Genomic DNA, 23,227 nt, shown 5'->3' with positions numbered 1-23,227 from the left:
CTGTGTTTTGCAATAAAACACGTAAATTTAATAATCTTTACGATAACATCAGCGATAATCAACCACGGGTGATTTACCGACCCTCAACCTGCGTCAGGAATTGTCAGATTTACCTGGCCTTACGCATGACTGTCCCTAACGGACTGTGCTAAAATACACCCACGGGTCATCGCGAACCTGGCGAATGTTTAAATTTGCCGTCTAATTAAAAAGAAATGTACACTAATGTTAAATGTATGCATACTCATCTATGGAATTTCTGTTAAAGTCCTTGGTGCATTTTTAGATGTACATGTGCGTGCACGTGTCAATTATTTCATACGTGGGTCCCCGTCCATAACAGTATCCGGTGTCTTCTGGAAATGAAATGACCTGACCATTCATCTTTCATCACCAAAAACAAACAAAATATATATGCATTTTCATTTTTTATATATCTACAGAGCAATAAAAAGTTTCTTCTGATTTACAAAAATAATAATCTGAAGTTATTCTTTACAAGGAATGCTTCATTGACAATCATTATAAATTACCATAGTGCCCAACTTTGCTATGTCACAGTTTAAACAAAAGGCAATGCAATAAAAACATCATTAATAAAATGCCATATATATATACCAAAATTTGCGTGTCACGTGACTGAGATCACATTCATATTACGGGAACAAAATATATGTGTACGATACATGAAGGAAAATTATGTCCGCTTACAGCAAAGAGAAAAAAAGAGACTTCTCTACCTAATACCTCAAATGACAATGTTTGTTCCTGGCGTTATTTACAAAGCTAGCTATTATGTATAGTACATCACGATCTATACATAGGAAGACAGGGATTCGTTGTTTAACCTTTCAGAAACTGAAGGCATTCATTTCATACAATAAAACAAGGAAACTCAAGCATATAAATGTCTACTAATTCTCACAACCAATATCTCGCATCTAACTTCCGAAACTTTTCTTGGTTAGTAACACATTGTTTTAAACCACAGACTAGCTACAGAACTGTAGGCTACTCTCTCTGTGGGGGGAAATATAGGTCCCCCCCCCCCCCCCCCCCCGGCGAGAGCAACAGTTCTATAACTATCTATGGAGATGATGGTAGTAACACATACATGTAAATACCATTACTTAGATAATCATGTTTAACGAGACTAGATTCTGTAATGCATTATAAGGGTTAGTTCAACTTAGTTGTTAACATACCAATTACAAAAAAAAAAGAACAAAAAAAAAAAAAAGAGGAACACATTTATGACTACTGAACTAAATCGTGAAACATGATAAAGCACCAGGTCTGAGTGGTGACATTAAAGACTGGCCTGAGACTAATTCAGATTTGACATGAAAGGCCTATAAAATGCAGCCGGCAAAAACTCGAAAGGCACTTGGTCCCAACAACCGAGGCATCACATGAAACGCTTGGAAAAAAATCTACAGTCAAAGTTGATCACGTGAGTGGTTCCTTGGCCTCGTCAAGCATGTTAGTGTCCATTTCCGGTTCCAACTCCCTGTTCTTTTTTGTATTTTGTTTGTCTTTGAAGATTTCCCATAATTCTTTGACGAGGTCCGTCACCACCAGATCGGTGGTGTTTCTGGCAATGATTCGCAGTAGGAAGACGCCGTCATCCCTAAGGTAACTTTCGCCGAATTTGGCGGCCAGTTTCTTGTCGAAATTTGTGTGCAGTTCGTTGTTAATCTTCAGAAACTTCTTGACGTAATCGACTTTGTTTTTGGTTAACATGATAAGATATGTCCAATGGAAAAGGTTAAAGGCCGAGATGCACGCAATGAAAATCAACCAAAACCAAATGAAGATGAAGATTTTCTCGTTGAAGAGGTTGATAGGGAGCACGCATTGTACGGTAAAGCGCTGTAGATTCTGGAGTTGACGAATACGAACGTCACAGAGGGTGATGCGCGGGAATCTCGGACTCTCTCTCCATGGGCCATTCTGCGCCATGTTGTCCATGAATTCAAACCCATAAAAGTTGTACGATGTAGACAGGAAGGCGTTCAGCAGGAAGAGTTGTCCGATAGCGTTAGCAAGATACAAGACTTTGACAAACAGGTACATGGCGGTCAGGTATCTGCCAGCGCGTTTATTGCAGAAGAAACAGAGGAAGCGGGAAGCCTGGTGTTTGGTGCGGACGAACACGTTCCATTTGTATTCTTTATTGGTGTCTAGCCATTTGTCCATGAATCTCGCTAGAGCATGGAGCGATTTCTGTCTGTCTTCGGGACTATCGTACTGCGCCTTCTCCGCGAAATAAATACACTTATCCATGTTCAAGCCCGATCCACTATTGAAAATTCTCCAAATCATGTTGGGTAGTTTGAACAAAAATGCCATAAAAAGTAATATAATTGGTACCCATTGATAATACGTCAGTTCGGCCGACTGTCGCTGGTCGATATTGAGCGGAATTTCCTCTGTCATGGGCACATAGTAAGTATTCTTCACCCAACAGTTCCATTTTGTATACGACTCCATGTGGTCTTTGAATTCCGCCGGATTCCAGCATACTATCGGGTCTTTGAAAAACTGACCTGAGCTTATGGCCACAGTGAAAATGATGAGAATGACTACTGTGACCACGTGACTCATTCGGTCCAGACCATCGTCATTTGGCTTCCCTCGAAGCTTCTTAAAGTTTGGGACGTGTCCCAATAGTTCAGACATTCTGAAGAGAAACGAAAATGGTCGAGGTAATTCATATATCTGATGTCACTTTTATTTCAAAACAAGAACTTTGCATAAGAAAAACAGGGGTATAAATTTCCTTTCATAACTTAGAATATTAAGGACTGGAAATTTCTACATGAAATTTACAGTTGCATTAACTCTGTAAGTATATTTTCAGAAATGTAAAACTTTGGTCCGTCCTCCATGATTTATCTATTTACATGGACCCTTTTATTTTTACCCCTGATCTTTATATCATTACCCATGTTCTTCAATTAAGAAATAAACGTCAATTTTGAAAATACATGAGGGTGTGAATTGCGACGCCTCACACCGACATCCTTCCTGAAGTATGGTACTACCTAGCGCTTCATGAAAAGTACGCCGGTCTGAAGCGTTGCAGTTCATACCCTAATGTCTTTTCAAAAATGAAATTTATTTCTTATATTTACATTCTACTTTCATTTATATTGGGATTCCCAGCCGTTAAAATAGACATACTATATTTATCAAGATTCATACGCGCAGTGTTCACACCTGCAGCGCATTCATGATAAAATGGCTATCATTACAATTTGTAAAGTTATATACTTACAAAGTGTGAGTGAATAAAAGGAACTGAACTGTGTCGATTACCCCAACCACCAGTTTTTCAGTTTTTGGAATTATTTCTGAATTGTCAAATGATCTGAACGTCTTTGAAGATTATCATTGGGAGAAGTAATCCAGGAAACGACAATAGAACAGTTTTAGTTAATCTAGATGCGTTATTAACGGTGATATTCAGTGTTATTATTTAATCACGTGGCATGCTATATAATGAGTCTCTTTGAACTTCGTCTCGTTTAAGGAAGCCCAGTATATACACACAAGCCATATGATTTAGTTTAGTGTTGTACATTTTTATCTCCAATTTCGCCAGCGGCAAGCCATCTACAAACTTATCTGTGTATATAGTGTGAAAGGACTGGGGCTCACCACGGGATGAAATTCATAGTAACTTAGGGCCTTTTATTACTGACAACAATAGCTAGCTAGTCATTATTTATACATACGAAAAACCATTGTTACCAATCATAAAACAATTCACTCATCAAGTTTATCTGAAGATCAAAGTGTCAATTTCATAAAACTGCCACAAGTGCAAGACACTTGGAGAAAATGGTGACCGTGAGACTGTCTGAAGCGTTACCGGACTTCGTAATGGATGCTGGCGTGAAGCGTCACTATGTAATACCCGAATACCTCTCTATGGAGATCTATTCTTTTCTCTTTGCAAATATAAATCTGATTTGTTTATTTCCGAGTCAACTTGCAGTTTTTCCATTGAATGCGCAGCTAATCAAATACTACATTAGACCTTGGTCCATGAAATATCAATTCAAGAGAAGATAATGATATCTAATTAAGAAAGACTGTCATTAGATTGCTGCCATGTAAATGAATACTTAACGTAAGATAAATTACAACTCGCAGGCTCGAGGATCTAAAGACCATAATTAAAACTAAGGTAATAAGCAGTAAAATATCCCTAGAATAACAAGTACTTAAAGAGTGTTAAGTCAAAAAGAGAAGTATTTTAACTCCTTAAGACTGAGAAAAGATAATGATATGAAAATAAGTAAAACGAAATGTCAATTTAAAGTGCTTTTAGGCCAGTGGATTATACTTGTTAAGCGGTATTCGGAGTTAATCTCCAACATGCACGTTTGGGGAAGCCCCCGGTAGACAGGTGGGTTTGAAGTATTTATAAAATAATGTCATACAATTGAACACAGCCTCCGTAATATTTTGGCACGAGAATTCAAAACATGCAGTTATTGTACAATTTGGTGAGAGTTCATTCGCCATGGTCCAAGGGCAGACAACTCCTACATACATAATTTTCTTAACATCAGGTATAATAGGCAGGTGAAATTGCAAGTACGAAAAATGTCTGCACAGATAGTACACCCACTGACAAGTCACAAGTTAACTTTATTTCCATAATTCAATTTAGATACTAAAAGAAATTATTTAGATAATATCTTTAGGACTGCTTATTAAAAGCGGTTGTAAATCATCGACTGCTGACCAGGGCATATACAAGTTTGTGAAGACATATAAAGTCTAGATAAGAAGTAAGCCAAACAAACTGTACACAACAAAAAAAATATGTACAATAGGAAACATATAACAATGACACAGAGCTGGGAGACTATTAACAATAAATGACAGTGACTTTAAGTACCCCGGAAAGTAATCAAGATACAGTATTTGTACGTTTTTTGCTTATGATAAAATTGTCAACATATGCGAAGCCCGTTCAACAATTTGAGAAGTTGTTTACAACTGTGAAGCTAAGCAGCGAGGATCGCTATCGGTTGATGTACAAACATGTGGAGTGGGGCTGAGACAACTCCCCCAAAATGTGAGATTTCTTTACTCTGTGAATTATATCTATCTGAAAAAACGAGAGGTAAACTTACGTTCGTCTTCAAAATCTCCTGTTTAATTATATTCCCTCTATCGAAAGTGTGTTCCGAAGTAAAAACTTCGTGCCTTCTTTCCGTCCACGATACGGTTGACTAGGTGCCCATAGAGGACCACCGAATTACAAATCTGGGGTACCCCCATGGGGGCATTCAGATGACGCTTTTTCGGTGATCGGATATAGCATTTTAAAAGTTGTTGAGATTACGTGATCTGTCATTTTTTCTATTTCATTTCATTATAAAATAAAACTTCATGTTAATATTATTTCTTATACTTTATATGCTGACAAAATAGATGAAAAAACCCACCAAATAAAAAAACCAACAAAAAAAACCCCTCAATAAATAGATAAACAAACTTTGAAGTTGGGAATTATGTGCAGCTGTCGATTGATTGGGACCTATGTATCACTAAATCAATGTTTCAACTTTTCATCAACATAAACAAATAGCCTTTCCTTTTTGAGACTGATATAATTGAGCAGGTCGGACACCCCCCCATTGATCCCCATAAACCTAACGTGTTGACAGGCATGTAACTCCTAGCTCCTCCCATTTTTGAATTCCCCAAGCTTATCGGTAGAGTGACGAAAATTAAAGTTACCATTTCGTAATACGTGCATGAAATTGTCATTCTCAAATAATTAAAAGAAAATTAAAACATGGGCTTGGTTCTAAAAAAAATTCCACGATGGTCGAAGATTGCATGGGCAGTTCAAGGAAGTTAGGAAAAGTACCCGGGACATTCATAGAAATTCTACAGACAATATAGAAAGACCGAATGTTTTTATCCTTTGTTTTTTATTCGTTCAATTTTGATAAAATTTAGAGAAGTGAAATTGGATTTTACGTATTTCAACATTCAGTTTGCGATGCTTGAAAGTATGAAAGAAGAAACTTTTGCAATAACATTTTTAGCTCTAACTTATATCATTACTGTATTACCATTTGCTTTGGAATCGTAAGAAATAAAAACTATTGAATAAAAACAATTCTTTTTCTCTTGAATACACATACTATCATTTCATCTCTATGGATATCTATGACATTAAGCAATATAATACAATTGTATACGCGTAGCCTTTTCTGCGGCATGCAATACACGGGTAGATCTATATGTCATGCACTTTAATTATTTTTGTTTCTCCTATCCTGTACCAACCCTTCGTGTATATTTCACATCCTGAAATTGTATGCTTTGACTTATATATAACCCATCTCGAAATCATCAACATGAAAAATACATATATTATATAACTTAGCACCAAATGTGATGGTATCAAAGGACCGCAAGTTTGTTGCAGCGGATCAAGGACTTGGGTTGTTCTGGAGCGGATCATGGGCTAGGGTTGTGCTGGTGCGGATCAAGGGCTAGGGTTGTTCTGGAGCGGATCAAGGGCTAGGGTTGTTCTGGAGTGGATCAGGGAATGGACAACACCAGACAATATTGTAAATTACACAGTGTTGACTGACTAATGAAGGACTTTCTATATGAATAGTTATGTAAAACACTGCCCTCTTATCATATCTTAGATTGCAATGTTACCGAGAGAATTCCATACCTTATCATATATTACAAATGCTTCCTATTCTAAGGACACGCCCATGTCACTTGATATACATGCAGTATAAACCCCCGGTCCCTTCACCGTGCGCATCGTGCGTGATCAAAGGGCAATAACTCTAAAAACAGTTCCAAGTCAGCTTGGCAGGAGTTATACTTTATGGTACTAACTCGTACTTGATGTAAAAAGTCAACAACTGTTCATTGATTGAAATGTACGTTGCTCTCCCATTTCACGTGAACAGGAGCGTATATTTCAGCCGTGGCTTGCGGACGCTGACAACTCTTTGTCCGTTATTGTATTGATGCTCTCATCATGTGACTTTATCGTAGATGTGACCAGACAAGTGTTTCATTACAGAATGAGTTCAACAAGAAAGTATCTAATGGGAATTTTTTCACATCCATGGCATGGAAAACATGACTAAAATTAATTATTGTATAATAGATTAATTCTGCGATAAAGTGTTGTGCATAGCAAGGATTTGAAGGGGACCATTGAGAACTTTTTACATAATTATAATAAATGATTACTAATTCGTAGAATTCATGCACAGGAGCTTGACATTATCAAAAATAGATTCATATGAATAATTTACAGAAATTGAAAAATCGCGTACTTATACTAAATATCAATGTGTACGTCATTTTCAACAAGTACAGAACATATTCAGAACTGTTCTACCAACATCTATGATATCCAATGCGTGCTGAATAATGATTTACTTCGGCTTGAACGATGGTCTAAACAATGGCTGTTAAATTTTAATCCTTCGAAAACAAAAGCCGTCTTCTTTTGTACAAAGAAAAATACATGTTTCCCTTGTCTACATTTTGAAAATTGCAATTTAGATTTTGTATCAACACATAAACACCTTGGTATCACTTTTTCACATGATCTCACATGGTCAGCTTACATTGATTCGCTGTTAGCCATAAAAAAAAAACTTGGGCTACTTAAAAAATTACAGTTCAAGGTCAGTTCGAAAACGTTAGCTATTTTATATACTACTTTCATTAGACCTCCTCTAGAATGTGCATCTGAAGTATGGAGTGGATGTTCAAACCAAGATTCTGAAAAACTTTAAAAACTACAGTTAGCAGCAGCAAGATTGGTTACTGGACTAACGTCATTGGCATCAGGGGAATCTCTATATTTTGAAACTGGGTGGGAACCACTTATTGTTAGAAGATTGACAAAATTAAGAATAACTATGTACAAAATTTGGTACAATATGGTACCCGAGTATCTGAAAGAAATTTTACCAAATATTCGTTCACATGAATCAAATTACGTTACAAGACAATCGCAAAATTATGGCATTCCTAAATGCAGATTAAACATCTATAAATCATCTTTTGTAGCAAGAGGGGTACGTGAATGGAATTCCTTGCCCCTAGGAACAAGGCAATCTACGACACAAAGCTCGTTTAAAAATTGTTTACGCCTCCAAAAATAGCACCTTCCATCCTCTTTTTCTTTCGGAGAACGCTATTGGAACGTAATCCATACGAGACTCAGACACAACTGTGTATTGAATATAGATTTATTTAGATGCAGCATCATTGACAGTCCTTTGTGTACTTGTGGTAAAGTAGAAGATGCTTACCATTTCTTTTTCTCATGTGCAAAATACACCGCCCCAGAAAATGACCTTTTTAATGCTATTTTTAGAATGGATAATTTGCATATAGTAGACACGCATGTATTATTATGGGGAGATAATGCAATCAGTACCACAGAAAATGAAGAATTATTTTCCTTTGTTCAGTTATTTATAAAGAGATCTGGTCGTTTTTAGTTGATGGAATTTGCAAAGCATTTACTTTGTACGTACTACATATACATATATTAATCAATTGTACTTATATATCTACAGATATAATTTATTTTATTATATACCCATCAATGTATCGTTTGTTGATACTGTGGATTTCACAGCGTGTGATCCGGTTTTCCGGATCACCACACTGTGGTTTTCTGATTCCGTATCAGTATCCTCTGAAACTGATGCCGTCACAATGCATTAATGCAACGTTATTTGTGGAAAATATTGACCGCGTCACAAACGAAACCGCGTACACAAAACATAATTTCATGGTATGTCTGTGTTTTTGATAATTTGGATTACATTTATTATCTTATAAATGTGGATTTAAAATGCACAAGGGGGTATATAATAAATTTATCATTACTACAGTAACTTGATCCGAAGAGTTGGATCACGTCTCGTTGACAGGCGCGGATCATCAGATCAAACTCGACGCTTCGCGTCTCGTGTGATCTGATGATCCGCGCCTGTCAACTCGACGTGATCCGACTCATCGGATCAAGTTACTGTAGTAATAATATATGTAATATAAAAGCTAATCATTTTTTTTTTTTTACCTTTGATACCTTTGTGTTTCATTTTTGGAACATAATCATGTATGTAATCAATTGTCATATAGGAGAGGGCGTTCTAAGTTTTAAGAACTTGTGCTCAATCCGTTTGTTATAACATCCAGACAATAAAATATGTTCAAATCAGAACATATACAAAAGGCAAATATTAGAAAGGAAGCAACCAGAATCAGACAAAAATATACATATATATACAAATATGTGTGCAATTTTTTGTTTGTATCAAGTGTCCTTCAACATGGAAATCATGTATACCAGCAGCAGATTAAATCTGTTATATAGTTTTTAAGAATTGTAGTAACCTTTCAATTTAAAATTTCGAACGTTCCAATATGAAATTAATCTCATGTTAAACTTTTCAGCAAAGTGCACATTCTGAGTTAAGATTAATGCCCTTGTGTCTATCCTTTTCAATATTAATTGATGGAGGAAATTTACAGTCACATTTTTTCTTTAATATTGAAAATTGACCATAACAGACATTAATCTCATTCTTCCAAAAATATTTTTAAATGTGCATTTTTAGACTTTATATGTGTATATAGAAATAAGTCTATCTGTTATATCTGCGAAACATATGGGTTCATAATAATGGATACCTTTCTTTAGATTGAAATTTGACTCATGTTGGATAAATTCTATTTTAGGACATCGGGAGTTGGCCTTGTCTTGTTTGGAGGATTTTGTGATGTTGGAACAATTTTTTGATCCCAATGGAGGACAAAAATGAATCGCCTGAACGTTTGCAATTCCTGATGCACTTCACCCACTTTAACCTATGTGGTTCTTGTACATAGCTCTGGGGATAATGGCTTAAACGAAATTGAATTTTTATGAATGAGGATTATTGTGTACTTGTTTGACAATATGTATTCTTGATGTTTAAGATTTAGATCCCTTTCATACTGACGGACTTTAAAAACACAACAGTGGATAACTTTCTGTTATTTATTAATTCAATAAAAAGTGTCTTCTATGATAAAAGTTTATTATCCATTGTTTTAAACGTCATTGTTGTTCCATGAGAGGCTACTTGGAAGTCAAGATGGGTGCTTCAAAGATGTGGTTTAGGTAACTAATACCGGATATGGCTAACACTAGGGAATGTTCTGCCAATCTTCCAATAGTGCCCTTCCGACTTCTTGCTGATTCTAAGGCTGAGACTGGCGGCTGCGCACACGTCTACTTCGCTCGCCCTACCAAAAGCCAATTTGGTTTAATTCCGGGGACATAACAAGCCAATCGAGCGTTGATGCCGTTCGTCGAAAGGAAATATTGAATCAATCTTGCAATGTGAACGCGCAGTGTCCTGGTGAAAAAAAAGAATCCGTTGCTTTGCCTATGCTGATGCAATAAAGGTACTAACATAGTAACACAGACTGCAGACGTTTACATAGTAACACAGACTGCAGACGTTTACATAGTAACACAGACTGCAGACGTTTACATAGTAGCACAGGCTGCAGACGTTTACATAGTAACACAGACTGCAGACGTTTACATAGTAACACAGGCTGCAGACGTTTACATAGTAACACAGGCTGCAGACGTTTACATAGTAACACAGGCTGCAGACGTTTACATAGTAACACAGGCTGCAGACGTTTACATAGTAACACAGGCTGCAGACGTTTACATAATAAAATATTGTTTAAAAAAATATCTGACGTTTTCCTGCCTTTTTTTTTTTTAATGATTTTGATATCTACCGTGCCAGGAAAACGTCAGAACCGGTGCCGTTACGTAAACTGGAAATTCACCGCCTCCAACTGGAGGCGGCATTCTCGAGCCGATTTTAAATACTTTGGAGTCGAATTCAATGTTAAACTCATAATTAATTAATAAAAAGCCAGGAAAATGTCAGATATTTCGGACTAACGTTTACATAGCAAAACAGGCTGCAGACATCAAGACATGCGCACGAATGTCTTGAACATTGTAAGGGCACTTTGAAATATAAATAAACTAAAAAAAACCCACCACCACCCCAAAAAAAAACAACAACAACAAAAAACCAAGAGGCTCAAGGGCCACATCGCTCACATGAGTCACTTGGCTCATATTTAAAGATTTTCCCTATATATTTGTATGCAAAATTTTGATTCCCCCCTTGTGACCCCATCCTCCCCTGGGGGCCATGATTTTAACAAACTGAAATCTGAAATATGTCAGAAAGCTTTCATGTAAATCTCAGCTTTTCTGGCTTAGTGGTTCTTGAGAAGATTTTTAAAGATGTTCCTTATATATAACTTTGATCCCCTATTGTGGCCCCATCCAACCCCCGGGGGCCATGATTTGAACAAACTTGAATCTGCATTATGTCAGGAAGCTTTCATGTAAATCTCAGCTTTTCTGGCTCAGTGGTTCTTGAGAAGAAGAGTTTTAAGGATTTATCCTATATATTAGTATGGAAAACTTTGATCCCCTATTGTGGCCCCATCCAACCCCCGGGGACCATGATTTGAACAAACTTGAATCTGCACTATATCAAAAAGCTTTCATGTAAATCTCAGCTTTTCTGACCCAGTTGTTCTTAAGAAGATTTTTCCTATATATTTGCATGTAAAAGTTTTATCCCCTATTGTGGCCCCATCCAAACCCCAGGGGCCATGATTTGAACAAACTTGAATTTGCATTATGTCAGGAAGTTTTCATGTAAATCTCAGCTTTTCTGGCTCAGTGGTTCTTGAGAAGAGATTTTTAAAGATTTTTCCTATATATTTGCATGTAAAACTTTGATCCCCTATTGTGGCCCCATCCAACCCCTGGGGGCCATGATTTGAACAAACTTGAATCTGCACTATATCAAAAAGCTTTCATGTAAATCTCAGCTTTTCTGGCCCAGTTGTTCTTAAGAAGATTTTTCCTATATATTTGCATGTAAAACTTTGATCCCCTATTGTGGCCCCATCCAACCCCCCGGGGGCCATGATTTGAACAAACTTGAATCTGCATTATGTCAGGAAGCTTTCATGTAAATATAAGTTTTTCTGGCTCAGTGGTTCTTGAGAAGATTTTTAAAGATTTATCCTATATATTAGTATGGAAAACTTTGATCCCCTATTGTGGCCCCATCCAACCCCCCGGGGGCCATGATTTGAACAAACTTATATCTGCACTATGTCAGGAAGCTTTCATGAAAATTTCAGCTTTTCTGGCCCAATGGTTCTTGAGAAGATTTTTAAATGACCCCACCCTATTTTTGCAATTTTGTGATTATTTTCCTTTTGAAAAGGACATGGCCCTTCATTTGAACAAACTGGAAAGCCCTTCATCCAAGGATGCTTTGTGGCAAGTTTGGTTGAAATTAGCCCAGTGGTTCTTGAGAAGAAGATGAAAATGTGAAAAGTTTACGACACCGCCGCCGCCGCCGACAGACAACGGACAAAGACCATATTTAGCTATATCGGCCCTGTGGTGTGTTAAAAAATAAAGTAGAATGAACTGAAATAAAATTGTTATCATTTGATAATATAATCTTTATACCATCGCGACGTATCAAGATTTCTCTGCAAAAATTCATAGAAAAAAAAACTATTTTCGGAGTTGATTTTATTTCAAAGTATGAACCAGTAAAAGATAATGGAAAGGAAAACGTTTTTCCAATGCATCTAATGTGCAGAAGAAAAGTCAGAAAAAAATGTGAATCCATTAGCTATTCGTCATTTCCCGAGTAAGAACTTTCTTGTTGAAACCACCACGTGATATATTGTGTAGCAAGTGTAGAAATGTGTCAGTAAATTCACATCCAACAAAATTGTCACAATCCATCTCGGCCAATTCCCGAGACAAAGCCTCCACAGACAAGTTCAATACCTCTCGATAGAACCAGGCCTGGGGTAATGGTAATTAAATGATAGCCAGTTTCAATGTAATGGGGGTGTAATGGACCAATTTTGCATTACAAGTAATGGTAATGCAATGCATTACTTGTAGAAAATATACTGCAATGCACATTATTTTCCATTACATTTACAATACTTCAAATATTTGATGATATTTTGAAGATTTAGAATAATTCATTATATTAGTGATTGACTGAAACATTTGAAACATTGATGACAATCAAATGCAATGGATAACTTAATAGATGTGTTTCCCAACATTGATGAATATTTTGTGTACTTGTGTTACTGTATAACTAAATATCATAATACAGAAATAATTTTTCTGACATTTCTTTAGTATCAGTATGATATGTAAATGTGTAATGTAAATGCACTCTCAAGTAATGTAATGCATTACATTTCAAAATAGGAGTAATGGCAATGGTAATGTGAAATTTTCTACCGTCATTTACTCTGCGCAAAGTCGTTTAATAAGTCATTATTCATTTGTATTTACAGTATCAAATTTATACTTGGCTATCGTAAATGTATAAAGTTCATAGACTTGGTTTTATATTTAGGTCCAAAGACTAACGTTGGTTTTACAATACTTTTTGATAGGTCTATATCATATTAATTGATTATGATACCGCAAGGTTTTTAAAAAAGGAAATTCCGCCTATAACGTCACCATATCACGTGACTGTCTAGGTAAATTAACTAAGAAGGCTGGTAAAGGAATCATTTTAATTTGTGGAGGCCAATGTTCGTTGGTAAGCAAAATTTTGCTGGTTCGTGGGGATGTAATTTCGTGGGTAAGCGATATGATGTCACTAGAAGAGATAACTCTTCTTAGTTTAAAAAATGCTCGGGGAAACGTAAATTCGTGGGTAAGAGTGACCCAATCAATCAATCAATCAATCAATCAATCCCCACGAACAATGACGATTCCACGGTAACACTGAATAAATGAACAAGAGGCCCACAGGCCTTATCGGTCACCTGAGTACTAGTGAAAAAGTATCACTACTCCCAAGGGCTATGCAATCTATAGGAAAAAATTCCTGTTCTGAATATCTAAGCTAAATTCTAGTGTGCAGCAACAGTATAAAACAAGATATGTTCTTAAAACTGCAATGCGTGCATACACTGATGAAAGGCTTTACATAATATAATAGGTGCATTAACATTAACATTAAAAGACATGACTAATTTGGACCGGCATCCTACAGTCAAAACCCTGGGTTGTGATATCACCATTTTTTGTACATCCTTTTCTGCTATTCCTAAGTATGTATTTAGATTTTATACAGTATCCGCAAACTTACACAAAAATATTATATACTAAGTTTGGGCCCACCCTGGGGTTAGAACCCCTACCCCTGGGAAAGGACTAACTGCTCTTTCTAAATATCCATCCAGTTTCAATTTAGTATTAATAGCACTAAAGAAGATATTATTTAAGTGTTTTACGCTTAAACACTATATACTAATTTTGGCCCCGCCCTGGTGTCAAAACCCCTACCCTGGGGATAATGAAAGTTACAATTTTGGTAGAGGATATCCTGCTCTACATCACTATGCATTTAGTTTTTCTCACACATGTGCGGTTCTAGAGAAGAAGATTTTTGAAAATTTGCCAACTTTGGGCAGGTTTTGCCCCGTCCCTATAAGGCCCCAGGAGTGCAGGAATCCTGAAATTTACAATTGTTATGTCCCCCTTGATTCAAAGATACTTCATATCAAATTTGAAAAGAATTGGAATGATAGTCATCAAGAAGTTAAAAATTTCTATTCTTCACACATTAAAATAATTATAAGTGACCAGTTTGGTTCCACCTTAATACCAAAACCCCTACCCCAGGGGTCACCAAATTTGCAATTTTTGTAAAGGATTACTTGCTCTTCCTAAATACCCATTTAGTTTCAATTTAGTATCAATAGCACTAAAGAAGATGCGCCATCTAAGTGTTTTACATATAAACACTATTTACACTAAGTTTGTCCCCGCCCTGGGGTCAAAACCCCTATCGGGGATCATTTGCAATTTCGATAGAGGCCTCTCTGCTCTACATCGCTATGCGTTTAGTTTTTCTTACATAAGTGCGGTTCTAGAGACAAAGATTTTTGAAAATTGATCAATTTTGGACAGTTTTTGCACTGCCCCTAGGGCCCAGGGGATGCAGGAGTCCTGAAAATTTACAATTTATGTCCCCCTTGTCCCAAAGATGCTTCATATCAAATTTAAAAAGAATTTGAATAGAAGTTATCAAGAAGTTAAAAATGTTCAATTGTTAACACACGACGCCATACCTACAGCGAGTTGATTATGTATAATGACATGCACTTTGAGAGTTAAATGTGGATCATCGGAAGATAAGGGCAATCATGTTCCATTACATTTGTATAAGAATAAAAATACAGGTCAGCAAATAAAGAATTATATGTGCCCATATATAGAGACATTATTTGTCGAAATGCGCATCTGGTGCATCAAAATTGGTACCGTATAAGTTTTACATATATGTATATATTGTCAATAAGGAACTCCAACATCTCTTAAATATCAAATTCAGAGGAATTGTGGGTAAAATCAGAATGATGTTTGACAAAATCATTACCGGTATTTGGATGACATCAAATGATATGAAAATTTCCGAGAAACAGCCGTCAATAATGTTAAAACATCGTTTATCTTGAGGAACGGTGGTGTAAATGAAAGGCGAAGATAACGATTAGCGATCAATCTCATAACTCCTTAAGGAATACAAAATAAAAAGTTGGGTAAACACGGACCCTGGATATATCAGAAGTGGGATCAGGTAAGTATCCCCTGTCAACCGGTCACACCCGCCGTGATCACTATATCTTGATCACTTAAACGGAGCAATCCGTAGTCAAAATCAGTGTACAGTGTTTAAATATTGTACATTTTCATGCTGTTCATTTTTAGAAAAGTTTTAAAAGTTCAAATTTACTAAAAGTTAATTTTGAAATATCACATTTAATTTACACCGCTTTTCGCATATGTTGTGGCACAATACGCCTAAATCTTCTCCTTCACAGCAGATAATGCCTTCGCGATGAGTAAATTAGGTGCTTGGTAGAACATTTACTGATCCTGCCGTGTATCTTTGTTTTTTGTGAGGTTTTGGAATTCAGTATGGCTAAGGTCGTCTCGTTAACTGGAATAATACTGTAAAGGGGAAAATCGTGTGGGTATTATTTTCGCTCTTTTTGCGATTAAGTGGCAGTATTTATTTTAATAGCTTACGGGGAAACCTCAATTAAATATATGAAGCACAAAATATTCGAAGAAGTTTGTCAGCGAAAATTAAACCATAGCGAAATACCGAGCGATGAAAACCACGAAATTTTAATCCCGTGAAATTAAAGCCCATTACAGTAAATATGTTGAAAATTGAAACGTGATTTTGAAAAATTCGTGTTTTAAAATGGAGAACTAGGTAGATTACCAAAATAGGAATTAAAGCGAAGTTCTTCTGTACAGTTGAGTTAATGAGTCGTATACACGTTGTGACAAGCTTTGTCGGCTGGAACCAGTACATATTCTTCGTGTAAATTCTTTATTCACTTCTGGATTACTACTCCTAGAAGGATAGATGGTACATATGTTTTAACGTAAGATACACTATTCCACCACTCTTATTGCACCCCCCCCCAAAAAAAAACCCCCAAAGAGCTAAAGGAACACAATTGTAATAGAGACTATGACGTCATAATTTTATGAATCTTGTACAGAATGTTTGTACGAATGTTACTAAATTTACCGTTTGGAATAAAATATGAAATCTTACCACGTTGTCGCAAATTGTCAACGAGTCACTACTCAATTTCGTGATATGGAAAATATTGTTGAAGATTGAGGGTTATTCTCCAACAATATCAATAACCAGGAAATAACTTCCCGAGTAAGAATAAGCAGAACACCTTAACGATTCTTTACTTTGTTAGTGTAAAAATACTATACACTTAATATCTTCGTAAAATTTACAGCATTTTTTTTTTCAATTATTGTGAATTTATTTTAAACAAAATGAAGTCCATATTATTATCTTGCATTGTTTCGTTTGACATGATATCCATTTCATCCAATTATAGCTGAAAAGAAAATGATGCAATGAGTAGGATAAAGGTTCGAATTTTTGTGTCATGTATAGTTTTAAAAACGTAATCGTGGTAACGATCTTTGAAAATAATAATGAAATGCATGAATCATTGATATCTGCATCAGACTGAATACAAGTTACTGATGTATGGGCGATATGTTTTTCTTTCCATTCAGAATTTCAAAATGTTAGATTAACAAACTCCACCTTACTTAGTTCTTCGCCGCTGCAGTCTTCATCTATCCTTCCGTCGCCATCGTTATCTGTAACAGACATTTTCATTGGTGAATCTTCCATTTATAAAATCAAATCTAACCAGAACATTAACGAAAGTTTGCACAATGATATTGCTTAAAATGTAATGTAAAACCTAGAAGGTGATTTTTTATACAACGTAGAATCATTAGATTCTTAGGGGCTCATATTTCGTGGGTACTTCATCCCACGAATTTCAAAACACAACGAAAATACACAATTTATTTCATATTTCAATGTACAAAAGCCGTATCCACGATACTGCATCCGAACGAAACTGTAAAATCTCAACAATTCACGTAGATTGGTCCCAACCATAGTCGGAAACCCACGGTTGATTACGCTCGGTTCCTCTCTCCATCACCCGTGGATTCATTCATTCCTACTTGCTCGTTCTCATGAATAATTATTAAGGCAATTTGATTGGGCGTTCATAGTACACCCTGAGCGAATTTGTGCAATCAACAAGACGCTTTCAGCCCAATTTCAGTATATAATCATTGTGATAGCAAAGCTAAGTTATGCTACCTTTAAAAACAGAAGAGTTCCGTTACTATAACGATTACTTTGATTGGACTATATCTTTAAATATTTATTCATGAGAAAGAGCGAGTAGGAATGAATGGACTCACAGGTGATTGAGAGAAGATCGAAGTGTAATCAACCGTGGGTTTTCGACGATGGGTCCCCACGAATTGAAATAATGACGCAGTAGATCATATTTTCGTACATGTCTGACAAAACACGTATCAACTACCCCTATTATCTTATCCGGCAGGAAATCATTTGTGAAGCACCACATGGATCTCTAAAAAATTGCCATGTCAGACAGAAAAAGGATAAGCTCTACACTGAAAACACAATCTGTTACCTTTTCCGACAGAGGACACAATCTTCGTTTTACTTAGGTCACACTCTATTACCTTTTCCGTCACAGTCCTCTTCATCTACCTCCCCATCACAGTCATTGTCGATTTCATCCCCTCTGATCATCGGTGGGGCGTCACATCCCTTCATCATAAAGATCAGACATAATAATCATCAATACAACAAAGCAAGAATATGGGTTCGTTAAAATTGGATTACATATTACTGGTGTTTTCTCTCGATGCAATGATTACTTTGCTTCTCAACGTCACGAGTATTGAAATTTCTCAGAAAATTATAGTTTTGCAGTCTGGTCGTTATGGTAAAGTGTGAAATAGTAGTAATGGTTTTGCTTTACGTCCCCTTCAGAATTTTTCACCCATATCAAGACGTCATCAGATGAAGCGACAAAATTTATATCTCCGTAATTGTATGATTCCTAGGACCGAAGCAGTAAGCGTTCCTTAACGTGGCAACGTCTGCCGAGAAAATGAATATAAATTTTAAGGTCTCATCCAAAATACCTGCGATTCCGAGCGTTTTACATAGGAACAAACATTGTCCATTCCTATGGCTTAAGTTTGATGCAGCCAAGATGCGAACAAGGCTTGAACCATCAACCTCTCGGTCATGACGCAAACGCTCTCAAAACTGAGCTACCACAAGTGAAATAGTAATATAGAAAGCAATCCCTTCCTTAAGATAAGCTTGGTTGCTTGTATATTCCTTAACGTCCCGAAAGAAAAGTTTTCCCTCATATGGAGACGTTACCATTGCCGGTGAAGGGCTGTAAAATTTAGGCCTATGTTCGGCGCTTATGGCCTTTAAGCAGGGCGGAGTCTTCATCGTGCTACACCTGCTGTGACAAGGGACTTCGTTTTTTCTGTCTCATCCGAAGGACCACCCTATTAAGTCCCCTCTTACGACAAGCAAGGGGTATTGATGACCTATTTTAACCCGGATCCCCATGGGAGTATAACGATCAGAGAGAATAATTAAACTAGCGAAATCATTGGTTAGTTAATATTTGATAAGACATTGTTGGTGGATTTTCCCCGGTGTAGTGGTTACGTTGTTCATAACGACCATGAGCGCTGACGCGATATATCTTCGTTACCTGATTGATAAGACCAAGTGGGAAATAGTAATGTAGAAAGCCGTACAGTATTGACAGGTTCCACCAATAATCCGATGGGAAATCCATAAGATTCCAGTTTGGCTTTGCCGAATAGGATTCCCCCTATGGTGATGTTAGGGTTGGTATGGGTGACGGTGTGAGTACCTACGGTGATATTGATGTACCCTCCGACCAGATGGGTTCCAGGTATGTGTACGTATTTCTGGTTGTGGGGTAATTGATGTCCGTCAAGTAGTAGACCGCCTTTGTGTTTGGCGTCAATAACAAACATGAGGTAATTTTGATACTGTCCTAAGGAATATTTGGGAGTAGTGAAGGTATAGTCAGCCGCGTATTGCTCAATGGGTGGGACAGTGATCAGGGAAGGGTCGGCACTTTCATTCCTGGTCTGGGTCACTGAGAATTCGTACAGGGCAATTGGTTTACTGGCGACCACGTGGGAATACAGAAACGAACTGTACATCTTCTGTACGTGACCTCCAGCATGGGGGATGACAAAGTGATCAGAGAAAAGGGTACCGTTAATTTTACCAGTGATATTGACTTCAGTGTTGTCTTGACTGGCTACGAACCGGAAAAGATCTCCCACGGTTCTCTCAGGAATTGGTACTGTGGCAAAGTTTTTGCCCCACGCTCGAACGGGTAGCAACATCTCAGTCAGATGGTCACGCGAATTTCCAGTATTGGCAACGATTGCTTTTTTGTTTCCGCTGATGACACCTATGGGATTATCGGAAATGACGTGACTTCCGGTTAGATCTCCAACAGAACTAATCTGAAAGGTATCATATCTATTCATGGTGACATTAATCCACTGGTTTCTGTGATAAGTGTGATGTTTGTAATGAACGGTGACATTCTTGTGATTTGGAAGTTTAATGGCGACATGAGTGTTGTTTTTGGTAGCAATAACGGCAAAGACACAATAGTAATATGATGGCGCATAAGATATGGTGTAATATTCTGACCCTAGGACGTCAGTAGGCAGAGCAAGGTATCCATCGTCCGAATGAACTTCTCTGTTAACCCCGTACACAACTATTTCCTCATCTGCCGTTATCTCTATAGCCTTGTGAGACATCTCAGTGTGATCTAACCGGAAGTCAGGGTTGACTGCTAGTCGATGAACCACTCCGCGGATGATCACAAAACGTTCGTTGACATGAGGATTGGAACTACCGGGTGAAGTCACGTGGACATGAACCGGTGTGTTGCTGGCCGTGGTGATGAATATCTCAGGACTGATATCTTGATGCTTGGTGGCCAAGTTGTCTAGGAAAGCAATGAGGAAGTGTGTCCCTCTGCTATCTAGGGCACCTGAAATCCGACAGGATATCGGGTAATATTAAGCAGATTTTTCTAAAAATGTATTTTGAAATATTGGAGTTTCGTTTTTTGCTTTTGAATAGCAATTTAAGAATTTAGGTGTTTTCATTTTTAGCGAATTTTCTTCATCCTCCAAAGAGCGAAGATTTATAATGCGTGAAAATTACCCGACATTCAGTATAATATCTATTCAATGTTACCTAAAAGTACCATGGTTATGCCACAGTCATGTATGTATCCAACGATTGCAGTCCCCTAATTTCTGTCTACGACAGAAAACTATACTTATTTTAGAGAAACCCTTGACATTACAATTCTTCCGCTACAACCATCTACTGCTTACATATATTGAGACACGTGGTACCTCTTATATACATATCCACTCTTATGATAAAGTGCCGGTGGTTAGGCAACAGCTACGATAAGTACTACGGATCCCGCACGGTTTCTTTTCTGAAACTCGAGTATGGAGCCTTTACAATGAAATATCAATGAAGATGCTTCTCTCAAGGTGATTGATTTTTTTTATTTGCAACTCGAAATAAAATAAACCTGAGAGTCGTTCACTTCTGCTTCATACTTAGATATTTTATTGAAAGTATATATTAACAGCAAACTAACAACTCAACTGTATGACAAACGAGATGATTTCAGCTTCTCTATCGTTAACTTCCCACATTTATGTACATGTAGCAATATCCCATTATCACCTACACATGGTGTCTATATATCTCAACTGATTCGATACGGAAGAACTCGATCTGCGTATGATCAGTTTTTGAATCGAAGCAGGCTACTGTCAAACAGGTTGATGGTGCAGGGTTTCAACACCCTCGTTTAAATTTAGCATTTCGCAAATTATATGGTCGTATAACGATCTAGTATGCCAATACAACATATCATTGGGTCAAATTCTGTCCGACGTGTTTCATATCGATTGTTAGGCCGTTCATGGCAACTGATTTTGACTACGGATAACTCCGTTTACCTTATCATGATATAGGGCTCACGGCGGGTGTGACCGGCGGACAGGGAATGCTTACTCCTTTTTGACACCTGATCCCACCTCTGGTATATCCATAGATCCGTGTTTGCCCAACTATCTATTTTGTTTTGCTTATAGGAGTTGAGATTGATCATTGTTCGTTATCTTCACCTTTCACGTGACACCGCAAAACACTTACAGGAAATTTTACGTGATACGGACTAAAGAGTGACTCGTGAGGTCGATGAAATACACTCGAGTTGTTCTTAGAAATAGTTCGGGTACTGGACAACTTCAGCGACCAGACTTTCCGTTCTAAAAGTCTAAAGGCATCCACATGACAGCCGCAGTCATTCAATGCTGAATGCAATACACAAGGAGCCAGTTGTAAAGATGTTAGTTAGATAAAAAAAACCAACATGGCATCGTAAGAAATGGCTGTTACATTTAACCAACTTTCGTGCTATAACTAACGATGTTACATTTAACCAACTTTCGTGCTATAACTAACGATGTTACATTTAACCAACTTTCGTGCTATAACTAACGATGTTACATTTAACCAACTTTCGTGCTATAACTAACGATGTTACATTTAACCAACTTTCGTGCTATAACTAACGATGTTACATTTAACCAACGTTCGTGTAATAACTAACGATGTTACATTTAACCAACGTTCGTGTAATAACTAACGATGTTACATGTAACGTGCTATAACTAACGATGTTACATTTAACCAACTTTCGTGCTATAACTAACGATGTTACATTTAACCAACGTTCGTGTAATAACTAACGATGTTACATTTAACCAACGTCCGTGCTATAACTAACGATGTTACATTTAACCAACTTTTGTGCTATAACTAACGATGTTACATTTAACGTGCTATAACTAACGATGTTACATTTAACGTGCTATAACTAACGATGCGTCGTAAGACTCGGTATGTAGCCTACAAGTGCAAGGGGTGCTCAAAGATTTTTCCAGTTTTCCTTAAACTTTGGACGGATGCGGAGACCATCAGTGGATATTGACCAGAGACGTTAAGAACAACACCTTCGGATACATCATAAAAAGTGTATATAAAATCATTGTAGAAAAAGATGATATTAAATGATTGAGGAAAGCATCAAATCGAGGTTTGAAATGTGTATGATAGCATTGTACTATTTCTGTAGTACATATAACCCCAGAATCTTCATAACAAACGGAATATATAGTTCTTTCAAATATCAGAAACTAAACTCATCTTACAGTGTGCCAGGGGCAGCAATATGATCACCCTCCACAATGAATTCATGGTAGGAATAAATATACTGCCTCTATTCACAGTCACGTCGATGTAAGATAAAATGACGCTATCAGAAGGGCCACCACTGCGTAGGAGTGTGCTTGTGTTTGAGAAATCCGTTGTTTATCTAATACAAAATGTTTATGGTCAAAGTATGATTTGTTAATTCATAAACAATTGACATTAATCCATAGCAACTTGCATGTGAACTCTTTATTGTTGGAATCATAAGTCTGCGCGTTACACTGCGCGTCAGAAAATTACAGCATGTCAGA

The 23,227-nt window shown here is 37.1% G+C and overlaps 2 protein-coding genes and 1 long non-coding RNA gene across 3 annotated transcripts; 1 reads left to right on the top strand and 2 right to left on the bottom strand.

Annotated features, from left to right (window-relative positions):
* Nucleotides 1–415: 415 nt before the first annotated feature.
* On the bottom strand, nt 416–5,702 carry LOC125678358 (innexin unc-9-like). Its single transcript, XM_048916785.2, has 2 exons — nt 5,154–5,702; nt 416–2,683 (listed from the first exon to the last, which is right to left on the bottom strand). The coding sequence occupies exon 2, from the start codon at nt 2,680–2,682 to the stop codon at nt 1,450–1,452; it is 1,233 nt and encodes a 410-aa protein (XP_048772742.1). The 5' UTR covers nt 2,683; nt 5,154–5,702; the 3' UTR covers nt 416–1,449.
* LOC125678364 (uncharacterized) lies at nt 3,225–10,111 on the top strand. Its single transcript, XR_007371474.2, has 2 exons — nt 3,225–5,095; nt 9,775–10,111. It is a non-coding gene; the product is annotated as an uncharacterized LOC125678364 (long non-coding RNA).
* A 6,791-nt stretch (nt 10,112–16,902) lies between these two features.
* On the bottom strand, nt 16,903–23,035 carry LOC125678356 (IgGFc-binding protein-like). The gene is made up of 5 exons (XM_048916779.2): nt 22,916–23,035; nt 19,370–20,661; nt 18,263–18,350; nt 17,297–17,347; nt 16,903–17,076 (listed from the first exon to the last, which is right to left on the bottom strand). Exons 1-5 carry the CDS (start codon nt 22,959–22,961, stop codon nt 17,063–17,065), a joined length of 1,491 nt encoding a protein of 496 aa, XP_048772736.2. The 5' UTR covers nt 22,962–23,035; the 3' UTR covers nt 16,903–17,062.
* Nucleotides 23,036–23,227: the final 192 nt, after the last annotated feature.

The sequence above is a fragment of the Ostrea edulis genome, chromosome 2 (assembly GCF_947568905.1).
Source record: "Ostrea edulis chromosome 2, xbOstEdul1.1, whole genome shotgun sequence".
NCBI classification, from domain to species: domain Eukaryota; kingdom Metazoa; phylum Mollusca; class Bivalvia; order Ostreida; family Ostreidae; genus Ostrea; species Ostrea edulis.
This window is presented reverse-complemented; position numbering and strand designations above follow the sequence as displayed.